This window comes from Accipiter gentilis, chromosome 11 (genome assembly GCF_929443795.1).
Source record: "Accipiter gentilis chromosome 11, bAccGen1.1, whole genome shotgun sequence".
In the NCBI taxonomy this organism is placed as follows: domain Eukaryota; kingdom Metazoa; phylum Chordata; class Aves; order Accipitriformes; family Accipitridae; genus Astur; species Astur gentilis.
The window spans coordinates 15,388,042-15,401,908 of NC_064890.1; the positions used below are offsets into that span (position 1 = coordinate 15,388,042).

The 13,867-nt window shown below is 42.4% G+C and overlaps 2 protein-coding genes across 7 annotated transcripts in view; one reads left to right on the forward strand and one right to left on the reverse strand.

Moving 5' to 3' along the window:
- Positions 1 to 9,564, reverse strand: part of ATXN7L1 (ataxin 7 like 1) — a 130,913-nt gene extending 121,349 nt beyond the window's left edge. For 5 of the 6 annotated variants that reach the window (XR_007507613.1, XR_007507615.1, XR_007507617.1 and 2 more), the window contains exons 1-2: positions 9,310 to 9,564; positions 8,678 to 8,746 (exon numbers count right to left, since the gene is read on the reverse strand). Coding sequence is in view for 1 of the 6 variants with exons in the window: in XM_049813604.1 (XP_049669561.1) it covers positions 8,678 to 8,746; positions 9,310 to 9,424 (184 nt within the window). In the remaining 5 variants the exon portion in view is untranslated. The remainder of the gene's footprint in view (positions 1 to 8,677; positions 8,747 to 9,309) is intronic. The other variant, XM_049813604.1, reaches the window with a different exon arrangement.
- A 288-nt stretch (positions 9,565 to 9,852) lies between these two features.
- Positions 9,853 to 13,867, forward strand: part of CDHR3 (cadherin related family member 3) — a 68,382-nt gene continuing 64,367 nt past the window's right edge. Inside the window, exon 1 of the mRNA XM_049814014.1 lies at positions 9,853 to 9,894. The gene's annotated coding sequence lies outside the window, so the exon portion shown is untranslated. The remainder of the gene's footprint in view (positions 9,895 to 13,867) is intronic.

A 13,867-nucleotide genomic window follows, 5' to 3' on the forward strand; every position in this document is an offset into this window, starting at 1 on the left:
TACATCTAAATCTAAACGATTCTTCCTGTTTTGAATCCTTAGGACAAAGTCTTGTCTAAACATCTTCAGACCTAAAGATTTGCCTGGGCCTTCACCTCACATTAGTTACTAAAATTTTCTTCTTTTTCATCTTGACAAACATTATCCTGCTTATTTACACTGTTCCAAAAGTTCTTTCTTCTATATTGTCATACTGATCTACCATTATTCTCTCTGCATCCTTCTATGCACAATTCTCCATTCCAACTTTAAACACTGGAAACAACTCTGCTTTCCAGGCTCCTCTATCTTACCTACACTATAATGTCCACATCCTACTTGCTGTCACACCATTTGCTCACATTTCTAGTTGGCCCATGAAGTCAGTATGCATTTACTAAGCTTTTAACAACCAGTCTGTATTTTCATTCACGCCAGCTTCCACACTTGAGTAAGAATACCTTCCAAGCTCTTGCAAAACTACTTCACTGCCCTCTGAACATCACCTTAAAACTTTCCTTGCCATGGTTTTAAGAAAGCCACTTCAGTTTACGCTAAAGCCTACCACCTATCATGTTGAGCAACTAAGTGCTTTTGTTTGTCAATATCAAAACTCCTGCTTTGTCATATATTAAAAAATTATTTCTCTGCAGCACAACAATTTCACAACACACACATGCACACACCCTTCCTCCCTGAGCTGGTACCCTGCACAGTAGTATCTAGTCTCTGATGGGGCTGCTAGGTATTAAGATCATGCAAATAATAATACTGCCTCCCTAATCATGGCAGTAACAGATGAATTACTTATATTCATCCAGATCATTGTTCTCTGACTGTCTCCATTAGCAGCCCCAAACAAACAAGGTTTTGGCTCTGTCAGTAGTTGCTGTGTTGGCGTGGGTCCAACAAACTTTTCAGATTTAAATCATCAGCATCCTGCCTCAATGAGACATAACTAAGAGCATCTTAAAAAATAACTGGATATGCTAACTACCACCTGATAATCTATCTAATCTGGACAATCACAAGTGGTCAGCCCAAAGGCCACCTGAGGACAGAACACTTATCAGAGATTCAAAGATGAACACACATGATGATTTCCAGCTCTGTAAACCTCTGCTTTCATTCTGACCATTTCAGCTCAGAACAACGACAAGGTGAAGTCACCTTATTCTGCCACTGGAGAGGTCCAGTCCCATCCTGTTTTGTCTTGCTAGAGAAGACACTTTTGATCCAACAAACTTGTCAACAACTATTACTTATATGATGTTAGCAGTCCAAATATAACTTCAAATTCCCAGTCTCTGCCCACCTCCTACATCTACCCCCTGCAGTAGGAAAAGAATGACTGAACAGAAAACATCAAACACTGTATATTAGAAAAAAATTAAAACAAAGAGCACAGAAAAGATCACCACACAGAATCAAACCCCATGAACTCTTGCCCTTTGCCAGTCATTCTTACATCTTGATGTTACTTCATCAGTCACCCTTCTGTCTCTTCTGCTGAACACCTGCTCCAAGGGAACGGAAAGGGAAGCAAGCCTAAACCCCTTGTGTACTGCGCACAGCTCTGTCACAATACAACTGCTTCCGTTTTACAGATGATTCAGGAGGGGTCTGAGGATTAAGTGAAACTGCACTAGACGTACATTGGTACCAGAAGTTGTGCAGAACCTAGAACTTTTGTCTTCAAGTTCTTTGCTACTTCTGGCTGATGCTCTTTCTGACCTGGGAAAACTCCACTTGTTTTTTGCCAAACACCACACGTTTTATAAATACATGCGCACATAGAAACCAGAAAGCAGGAAGACCAAATAATTCCAAATTCTAACTGCTGTCAAGAATACAGATAAATAGGAAGATGTGTTGGGCTTAAGGGCTGAATGATTAATATAACTTAGTAAAATATTAAAGGAAATTGCTGAATAATAAACACAACATTTCAGAAGTAAGGAAGACATCTCTGTTTCTATTGAGTACAAGGCTAAGAGCAATCAGAAAGCCCACTCCTCCAGCAGCTTCAGTGGCCTTCTAGCATAACTTTTAATAAGCCATACAACAAGTTACAACAAACCCACTCCCTTAAAATCATCAACATTCAACCATAGAAAGGGACAAAAAAAAAAAAAAGAAGAAAAAGAGAGAAATGATGCATGCAATAGTTGGTTTTCCTCTGCCCCACATCGGTCTTAAGTAACTGTGCTGAATTCCATCTCCAGTTCGAGTCAGCTTAGACAGCTGCACAGCACTACAATAAAAAATTGAATCAGTTTACCCACATAGCATCTTTCTTTCTCATCCAGCAAGAGTACCATCAAAGACTTCTTGTTATAGACTTGCTGAGACACCTCTGTCACCCTTACTGCATCATGACAGCAATTGCCACAAGTTTTTTGGCATATAAATCACCTAAAGACACTAGCTTCACCTGGCATCCTGCACCATTAACTCCTGAATCAGCTTTTTCAAGGACTAGCTGAAGAACTTCTGCCCCAAGTTGAACTTGGAAGACAGAAAAATTCAGTAACTTAATCCATGACCATATAAACTGAAAATCTTTCTTGCTAGTTATTCCACAATTACTCTTAATAACAAGTTGTCATGGCGCTCATGTAACCTTATGATGGACTTAACTCTTTAAGAAATACTCATATTGATATACTATTTTTGCTGAAGGTGATCTTTCTTAGTAATGCATGCAGCGTTATAAATCTAAACTAGCACCACTAGAAACACTAGACTCCTGTGTTCCACACAAAATGTGATTTGAAACATGTTTTCTACAGGATTTTCCACTGCTTCCATCTTATATACCTCAGCCTTGGTTAAACGGCTAACATTTTTTGCTCCAAAGGTAAAACAGAATCTGATAATGACCTAATTTTTAATTAACTAGAATAAAAGGCCCATTTCAAGGAAATTAGTCCATTTCGCAGTGGAAATGGTTCAACTCTTGTGTAGTCTTTTTTTATACATGGAAACCTGTATTTCATCTATAAACTATTAAGCACATGCAGTGGCAGATCAACAAGAAAACACACACGTGTTTTTAGATCTCAATCAAAATTAGATACAAGATGTCATTTCACTTTCTGCAGTGACAACAGGGCTTGGGGTACACTCTAGTAAACGCATCATTTCCCTCTTTCTCAAGTCTGGTTATAAATTACAGCAAGTAGAAGGAATGCCAGGATACACATCTTTAGTGACAGTGCTGTCAGTTGACAGAAAATCACACATGGTTTCCCCGCCCAGCGATTGAAAGAGGTACCTTAAACTACAGGAGAATAACTGTTGCACAAATACTGGGAGAAATATCACCTGAACTCCATCAAGATATGTGCCACCTGACAAACCCAGAATTTTTAAAGAAGCCATTTATAACACGACAGGTTTAGATACATATTGAATAACATCAAAATTCTAATTCAAAACACAGAATGTCTGATCAGAGAACCTTACCATTATGCCACTCTTTTTATCCAGTGTGAGGGTTGACAAACAAAACCATAGGTTTCAGAAAACAACTGTGTAACTATGAGGATAAACTACAATTCTGACCACATTTCTGGGCACTATCATACATAATGTTTCATTCTTCCTCTGTCACCATTTTTTGAGACACTTTAAATGAGGTGACAGCCACAATCAGGATCCGTGCCACCCCCCTGCAGAAGCTGTCCATGGGGGGGGGTGAAAATAATATTGGAGTCAGATATCATATACTGAACTGATCAGGCATTTAAACACCAGAATGCACACCAGAATTCCAATTCCACTGTCATTCCTCATCCTAAAGAAAACCCCCATGGGGACCTTCGCTCACTGTTCTTATTCCCAGCATAAAGGTAAGAACGGTAAGAAAAAGTTTCTCTTGACAACAGCCACAGTTTTCTACCCTGCCAATTCTCAGTTCTTTCACCCATCAAGCTCCATCTGAATATTACATCTGTTTAAGAACCAGTATCTCTGGAAGACCTTATTAGCTTATAGGGAAGAGAAAGAAAATTAAACAACATTCACCCCTCTCTTTTGCCCACTGCAAAACCAAAACCAAAACCAATCGCAAATTAACCAGCTAAGGTGGTCTAAATTCAATAACCTCACCTCCTTCTTTTGGGGTATGTGTTTAAAACTTTGTTATAATTTTCTTTCCCTCTCAGCCAATTCCAACATTCCCCACCACCACAAAAAGGTAAAAGATGAAGGCGGCTAAGAAAAACAAGAATGTTCTATTCTTAAGTTTTTTGTTTGATATGTTTTTAAAGGAGACAAACAGCATCATTGGCAAACCACTAGTAAACAACAAAATAAATAAGATCAACTCCAATCCCTGTGCTTACATTAACCAGCTGGTTTTGTCTTGCCTTCTTTCACAATCTCCTCATAAATAATTTTGGTTCTCTTCCTCTTGCTTTTCATAATGTAGAATGTTGTATGCTACATCCTTTTTTTCCTATACAAGTGTTCCCTACCATCGCCCAACCTCCTTAACTTCTTATTTTTCCATGAAGAATGATAAAATCATCAAGATAATATTCTGAAAAATAAGAAAATACCAAAAGCAAAACTAATCAGTATCCCTTTAATTTTGTTCTGATGTTGCCAAAGGATTACCAAAAAGCTTTCCATCAGATATTTATGTGGGAAGTCAAAATAGAAAAAAATATATTGTAAACAACTATCCAATAGATCCAAAACTCCAGTCTGCATGTGTAATCATCAAGTAAAACAGTGAAGTTTAGGGCTGAGCAATAATAATAGAAAATCTGTAATTTTAACACAACATCAGAAAAACAGAACAGAATTTTTTATGTAACATCCTTAATGTTAAACAATGAGTCAGTATGGTTAGTGAAAAGATTATCTAAGACAAAACACACACATTATCAGATTGAAACCTCAATAATACAAACCCACTGAACTGAGAAACTGAAGTTGACTATGACACCAAGTACCCAGATATAGATCTAAATCCCATAGGTCATATGTAACCCTGCTGTAGTTCACGAAGATACACTGGATATATTTTGCTCCTTTACAGGCTGTGCCTACCTAGAAATACTCACAGAACTTAATGCTTGCACATTTACTAAACTGGTATTAATAAGAGTTCTGTACGTAAAACCAAAAAAATCACATCCTTCTATTATTTTCTTAAATACTGTATAAAGTAAAACATATGACTCCAAAATTAATCTAAAATCAGTTAGAGGTTATGACTGATAATAAAAGATCACTGCATCCATCTCAGGCATACAGTTACTGTGACTTTTTACAGGACACAAATTGTCAAACCAGTATAGACTCCTTTTACTATGCGTGCTATCTACAAGAAAATCTTCAATTCTTCATATATGCCGTTCAACTTTTAAAAATTCAATATAAATTCTAAATGCTGCTCCAATTCTGATAACCCCACTTTTAGCTAAGCCGGTTGGTTGGTAGCGATTTGTCAGATAAGTTACACAATACTGTTTCTGTTCCCTGATTAGATAAGCAGATAAGTTGGGTTTTTTTCTGGCCCGAATATTAATGCATAAAATTTTTCACTTTCTGTGAACACCTGCAACTTTGTAATGCCCTCTTCACAAATCTACATGCCAGTAAAAGTCAACCATGGAGATACCGTATTTGAAGCGAGTATTAGCATGCAAAAGGGAATTCCATCTGCAAAACTGAACAAACCTTCAGGAAATTTCTCCCCCTCTGTGCTGCCTACATAGACACTGTAGAATAAAGGAAAGCAGTGAGCAATATTTCTTCATCTTTACTTCTGTCCTAAAGATGGGGCACATGGCCTCGGTGCATCTCTTGCATTACAGAAATGAACAGCATAGCCAGGCTGCAACGCCTTTGCCCAGGGATGTGCTAAGTAGCATCAACCACTTTAGCAGCAGAGATTGGCAGTGTTTCTCCCCACTACCACTGGGGAATGCTGCCTCCCAGGTCCCTGCCTGGGTCAAGAGGAGGAGGAAGAGAGCCCATCACTCTAAACACATAGTACACAACGAGAAAGGAGGCAACGATGCAGGGACGAAGCTAGCTGGAAGCACTTTTTGACATCTGACATAATTTTTTCTACAAAACCAAGAGAAACACCTTATCGTGTTCTGGAGGACACCATCGTCTTCCCACCCCTTCCCCCCACCATGTTCTCCACACACAGTTTCACTAGTCTAAAAAGGCTCCTTGCTTAACTGCTTACAAGGGAATGGCCACGTAAACCTGGTCACATCGACTAAAGTTGACAAAACGCAGACAAATGTTACAAAAAGTAAATGTGGCGAGATCAGATTTATCTTTATCTAGCAGGACATGATACTTAAAGTCTTGTCTGTCCATCATTCCCCAGTTACTTTATACAAGTAAAGTCTGATTTTTCTAAGACACTGCTTATGATCTCCTGGCACCACAAATGCCATAAGGCAGCCTGCTCAAATAGGTAAGATTGCAAAGAAAAATGAGTTGGGTTTGGGATTAAGACCTCCCACAACCACGACCCTTTGTCTATGAACAAAGCAGACAAAAAAAGTCATCACATCACGCAACAGACGTGTGCAAGATCAAAATAAATGCACAAGCATTTCTGCAAGTATAGGAGTGATGTTTTCTGCAGACCAATCTAACTCTTCAAATTTTTCCCCACATTTATTAATAAGGATAGCGAGGCTTAAGGAAGATTTACAGTGGGTGTTCAGACACACAGATGGGTGTGGTGAAAACACCTGTATTAACAGACTGCTTAAGTGAATACGGTAGAAATATTTCAACACACACTAATTTATTCAAACTTCGTGAAAGTTCTTTCTAAGTGATCCAAATCAAGTTACTACTTAGAAGTGATAAAATTCCTAAAGCTTTTTATTTTCTAAATATAACAGTCAGTTTTGGTTTTTTAAACTGTATTACAATGCAAGTACTATAAAAGCTAATAAGTGCTTCACACCTGTCACTATCATAACGTCAGCAATGACATTATACTTTGGAAATAATTTTTCTGGATAGTGAGTTTAAATAGAGCTCCTTTGATGGAGTCGCTAACCCCCCAAGAAACAAACAATGAGAGACTAGAGCTGATAATCTAAACTGACTCGTTCTAGGAAACAATTTGCATATTATGTATGACTAAGGAGTAGGGATGTGCTTTGAACTTTATGCCTCAAATAAGCTTATAATAAGAGTTTGTGTTCAGGGACTTCTAGGCGCAAAAAATTTTATCTCAACAAATTGAACTCCTTATGAAGGCCAAGCTCCAGTAGCATGATTTGTTTGATTACTTTTGAATCAAATGTATGCTCAACTTTAATGATAGACATACAAACTGTTTGAGCCTTGAACCTTTTACCTATAAATATACTACATGAAAATCCCAGTTCTGCCTCTAACTTATTTTTGGGCTCACAAAATAGAGAGGTTCAGGCACCTAATAATCAAGACAGGGACACAATCAAGGTTGGCATCGCTATAAAGGTCTTTCAAAAGGGAGCTTTTATGGTATTTTAAATAATTTTATTTAATATGTCCTCCATGTAATTTTATAGTTTATCACACAAGTCTACATTACTGATTAATTCGTTCTTTCTTCAAGAGCTTGTTTAGAAAACACAAGATTCCTTTAAGCTGCCAAGATGCTCAAAACTGAACGCACATGTAATGAAAACTATAATGTAACGAGAAACTTAACACCATTTCAGAATATATATGATGACATTACACGTAACAGCGGGATTTCTCCCAGCATCAGTAAGTCACACCGAAGTTTCACTATGATGGGATCATTCATTATGAACTGACTTCACAAGACATGTTTCTCACGGCAGAAGGGCTGTATATGTATACCGCTTTCTTAACAGAACAGAAACAAACAGAAAGCTATAGGAAAATACATCTCAAACCATTTCACTAGTTGCATTAGGTGTTACCCCAGCATGACGTTAAGGGCGCACATCACAAACGAAATGTGTAAATTTGATTTGCCTACACTCACCACTGAAGTTTCTCCTCCCGCAACTGACAGAACTGTGTCAGACATGGCATATTAGTAAATGCCATTAGCCTGGAATTTGTCTGTTCATACTTATGGTACCAGAAAACCTTATGGCCTAAAATGACCTATTATATTTTGTTTTGCATAATATGCGTGGCTTAGCCTCACGTTAAGATAATATTAGACGTTGGCCCCTCAGCTGACTGCAAGTCACGCTCAGCAGTGAGAATAAAACAATAAAACGTGACTTGAGCTAAAGCGAATGAACTCAAAGATCGTAACAGACCATTTCTCTCCGCGAGTGAAAATGTTTTCCCGCTACAGTTGCTAATGATAATATAAGGTTTAAAGTCGATGCAGGGGTTTATATGCTTATCTTCACAGAGAAGAAAGTGAAACACTGCACCAAGGGATGGGGTCCTTGAAAAAAATCCAATATGGCCACTGATGTGTAGTTGTCTTTTGACTTAAAATTGCCTTATCTTTTACCAAGTCTGTCAGTCGCACGCATACACCTGTTATCCTCGTACTTCAGGAGAAGTTGACACAGCGACAGTCACCTGCGCGTATCCAACCCCGAAACATTCTTCACGGCAGAGAGATCCGTACGCTATTAGACTACGCTGTCAAGGCCAAACCACAGTCACCCACAGCCACCAAGAGACAGACAGGTAGAGAGGTGTGCCAGCACTATCCACTTACCTTCTTTATTAAGCCTCATAACCTCCCTGCTTTTTCCACCCTCCTTTCCAGTCTCTTCTAGATCTACACCTGCAGAAGAGAAGCACAGTCAGGAAGCGCCGAGGGCCCAGAGGTGTGCATTTATTGTTTGGCGGGGGGAGGAGGAGAGGTGAGGAGGTGAGCAGTGTTTCTATTTGCGACAGCAAAAGCACAATGGTCGGAGCATCTGCCAGGGAGCGGAACCGCCGGGCCTCCCGCGGCAGCACGCTCCGGCCCCCCCCCCGCTGCATCCTCCGGCCCCTCCGCGCCGCGCATCCTCCCCCTCGCCCCCTTCCCCCACCGCGGCGCCGGCCCAGCGGCGGAGCCCGCGCCGCGGGGCAGCGGCACGGCACGGCACGGCACGGCGCGGCGTGCGCCAGCGCCTCCCGCACACATGGCACCGGGGGCTCGGCGCGTCAGCTGAGCGCCCGGGGGGGCGGCACCTCCCGCCGCGCGGCGCGGCCCCGGGGAGGGCGGGGGGGGGGTGGGGGTGGTGGTGGTGGGGGCCGGCCCGGCCCGGCCGGGCCCCCGGCCCCCGGCCCCGCCGCTGCCGTTGCGTGCGCTCCGGGGGAGGGGAGCGGCGTGCCGAGCCGCGGGCCGGTCCCTGCCCTTACTGTGCGGGGGGGCGGCGCCGTGCGCGTGCGGGGGGGCGGCCTCCCGCACCCAGGCGGCCCAGGGCTGGCCCAGGAACGCCTCGGGACTGGGCACGGGCCGCTCCAGGGCCGCCATGGCGCCGCGCCTGCTCCTGCCTCCTTGTTGCTTTTCCCGTTTCCTTCGGCGGCGGCGGCGGCGAGCGAGCGAGCGAGACACGGGATTCGAGAACGCCGCACGTCATCCTCGGGACGTTCCGCCGCCCACACGGGGGTAGTGTCAGCCCCTGCTCCCTATCAGATCGGGCTCCCCGCCGCCCAGCGCGCATGCCCGCGCCCCCCGCGCCTGCGCGCCGCGCCCCGCGACGCCGCCGGCCGCCGGGCCTGCCGCCCGCCCCGAGGGGGGCGCCGGACCCGCGCTGCCCTTCCGCGCCCCCGCGCAGTGGCGCGGCCCGGCTCGGCTCGGCCCGGCCCGGCGGAGCCGCCGCCTCGCCTCGCCTCGCCTCGCCGAGGGGAGCGGGGCCGGCGGCCGAAGAGCCTCGCCGGGAAGGCAGCCGCTGGCGTTGCGCGTCCCGGGGTTTTGCGCCCCCCGTCTCGCCGCGCCCCGCAGTAAGTCCCTGGGACGCGCTTTCGGTAATTGCGGCACGGCCCCCGCGGCCCGGAAAGGGCCCCGGATTGCGGTGCCGGGGCTTCCCCCCCCCACCCCCCGACTTCTTCCAGCTTCGCTCCTGTGGATCACCTATAACCACAACCACAGCCATTTTGTTGTCCAAATACTACCTAATCTGTGTTTGACTACAGGCTTTCATCTGTTTGCAAATGGGTTTTTTCTTGTTCTGGTGTTTTAGGCTATGGTGCCGCAGCTCTGAACTCACAGGTTCCGCTCCTTTCAAATAACACCCAGCTTTTCATCTCGCTATACATAACCAGTGGGATGTACGTGCTTTTCCTCTACTTTTAGGACTCTGTCATTCTTGGTTTATTTCTCCATCGAGGTAAGAATGGAAAATAACACTCCTGTGAACATTTTTGCACGCAGTATACCTAATTTGGGTAAGGAGTTACAGCATAAGCCTATTGCTCCAGCTCACGCCTATTAAGCCAAACATAAACACCGCTGGTGAAGGACTTGGTTTCATTTAAGCAGTCTCACCGACTCCACATGCAGCATCTTTCATACAGCTGTACAGCCCCAGCAGAGTACTGACGATTGAAGTTTACGGTTCAACACACACTTCTCGGAGTGGTGGTGCGGGCTTTACGTGGTCCCTTCCCCATCCTACCTCTCTTCCCAGCCACTCGTTTAAGACCCTTTGTCACCATTCACTTTTTGCCTGTTCAGACTGTTGTGGGACAACACTGAAGCAGAGCACGTAATTAATCTAGACTCAAGAAAACAGAATAGCGTTTAGGGCCTGCTCAGGGGTTGGAGCAGTGGCCGGAGCGGCGGGACAGGAGTTGCTGAAGTCAGCACTGCTGCCTGCAGAAAGGTACATGGTACTACAGTCTACAATGGATTTAAGTAAATTTCGTATAGTTTCATTAAGACTAGGCTTTTTACAGTGCTAAAATGGATAAATGTTTGGGCCAAAGGACAGACAGCATTTGCTTTTTATACACTGTCAACAGATGCGATATTAAATACAGACAGCATTCACACTCCACTTCTTCTTCCAAAAAGTAGCTGGAATATGCAAGTCCCATCCTTAATACCCGGAGGCAAGCCTAAAAGCTTTCATACTGTATGGCCTGGCCAGAGTGCCTCCAGTCATGTAACATTAGCTACAAGAAATGACAGGAATACAATTAAAACAGTCAAAGAAGCAGAAAGCTCACCAAAGTGTGCCTCAAAAGAGAACCAGTCAATTGCAGCAGGCTTATTAGCAGCTAACATGAAGCAGCCATAAGATGCGTGACCTTAACTCCATGTATTATACATGGAGTTTCCAGAAGCAGGAAGGGTAGTCGTGGTATAATACAAAGCCCTGGCAAGACCTATTCCGGAATATTAAGTACAGATCTAGCCACCAGTTTACATTAATCTTCCTACAAAAAAGTGTGGTTATCGGAATGATCAGAGGAATTAAGAGTCTATCATAGGAGAAGAGCTTGACTTGGTCTAGCAAAATTCAGCTGGGAATGGATATGATTGATGTTTTTAATTATAAGGAGACATAATCATCAATGAGGAAAAAAAATAATAGAAACTGCTTATGTTGAGGTTGAAAACTCTGCACACTACACATAAAACTGGTCAGGAATAGCAAGATGGAATTCCTTAGGAAGAATGATAAATGTCATGAAATTAATAGTCAACCATGTTTGGCACTTGTGCTCAAATTCACTGCAAGATAGCTGAGCAAAAGTCTTGACAGCAGTCAGATAGTCCCATAATTAAAGAAGTTACACTGCACAGCTTATACCTTAACACTTCTGTGATTACCCAAGACATGTATCTGCAGAGAAGATACAAAAAAAAAGGGTATTTGAGCACCCAGGAAATCCCCATCAATGAAAACTGACGTAAGATGTCAGGGAAGTATGTATGGCCAAACATCGTAACTAATATTAAACACTGCCACAGGATACACAAGGAATAAAGCAATTCCTAACCACACAACTGAGAAAAAAGGGGAGGGGGAAACTATTTAATACAAGCTGCCACAAACCAAGCAAAAAAAGTGAAGAAACTTTCCAACTTTAACACATGGCACTAATCTACGTGCTGCTTACCATGACACACTGCAGAACTACAGTCTAGGCTCTAACAGGAACAGACCATATGAAGGAAAATTAGCATAAAATCAAAGATGCAAGATGCACCAACTCCTTCCTAAAAAGAAACAATCCAGTGACTTACAGTTCGAGAGAAAGGTTTCCAAAGCCCTCCTAAAGGAATTCTTCATCCTCCCTACCATATGTATTCAAGAGCAACATCATCATTAAACCAATGGTTCCACAATTGACAGATATGCCTGAGCAGCATCTTTTGTTTGAAAAGTGCAAGTTCTGCTTTGATTACATTTATGCTACCTCTAGGATCTGCACCAAGGAATGAACCCCGTCCCTGAGCAAACTATAGATATGTTTGTCTCTGTTGGCTTGTAGGGTGCAAGTTGTGAAGCTGCAGAAAAGTAGCCTCCCTTTTGCACCAGGGGTCCTCCCCAAGAACACTACTTAACTTCACTCCAGATTGGAGCCAAATGAAACTAGTGTATGTAGCATGGACAACTGTGTGTTATCCTCTGGAGCCCTATAGCAAAATAGGAAGAGAGCTGATCTGACATTATAGAAGATTTTCCCATGCCTGGGAATGTATGTAGTTCTGTCTTGTGAATGTGAACTCAGGCTGCAGCTTTACCATAGCAAGGGCATTCGGATCGTTTCTTCCTCCCTTTTCCTGGCATGTGCTTTCACAAAATTTGTAGAAAGACAATTCTATTTAAGACTTTTACTCCTCTTTCAAATTTGTTTTTATTAAACAATGGTTGCAAAAGTTATGAGTGGAGAGGAAAAGAGGGAGTAAAAGGCACAAACATCAGCACAAAAGACTTACTTCTATAGGAAATAATTAGTAAAAAACCTGCACATGAAAGTCCAGATTAAACATCCTCTGTTTTTTTCCACCTGCTCACCAATACAGAAATTTAGTTCTGTGACCTTGAACAAGTCACTCTGCCGTAGAAAAATAATTAAGTCAGTCAGGAAAGGTACTTCTTTCCCTCCTCAGTCCCTGTGGATCTTGTTTTATTTCAACTGCCAAGTAGAGGCTTCCTTTTACTATGTGGTTTTTCAGAATTTAATATAATGCAGCCTTGATCTTGGTTGCAGCTTCTAAATACTACAGTGATCCAATCGTAACATGGAATTAAAAAAGTAAACTGTAAGCAAATTAAGGCCTTTAATTAATAAGCAGCAAAATATGGATGAACCCTTACTTCTAATCTTTAATCCATGTATCACTGGTCTTTTAATAAGATGATCTCCAAATGCAAGCTTTCCACTAAGTAACCAGGAGATAAAAATGGTATGTTCCTATATCTACTTACTAGAATTAAAGACTTGGGTTTTATAAAAGCACAGGAAAAGTTACAACATTTAGAAGAGATCCAAAGCTATGTATCAATCTTTGGCTTATGTGGAGATCAGTCCAACTTTTATATAATTTTCAGGATCTAAATATTAAGAGATAACAAACTAAAACAGCAATTCTCACATGTGGCTATCATGTGTCATCACCATGTACAGATAAATAATGACACGATTCCATTTCAACTCCACTGTTGTACACTGAGAACACATCATGAGCTTGCTGAAGGTGCATGTGTAGTCACAACAACAACAAAAATTTGTGACCCTCAGCTTTAAGTCATGAATACCTGGCAATAAGTGCACCAGATGACTTTAAACTGGCAACAAAAGTATTACAAAAAAACAGCTGTATAAGGCTTCAGTATCCTAACAAGATTATAAACATATGATGTTCTTGAGACAAAGACATTATGATTTAAGCAGTTTGGCAAGAGATTCATTAGTACTTCTCAGGATCCTGTTTTGCAATGGATTTACCACAGTAGTGATT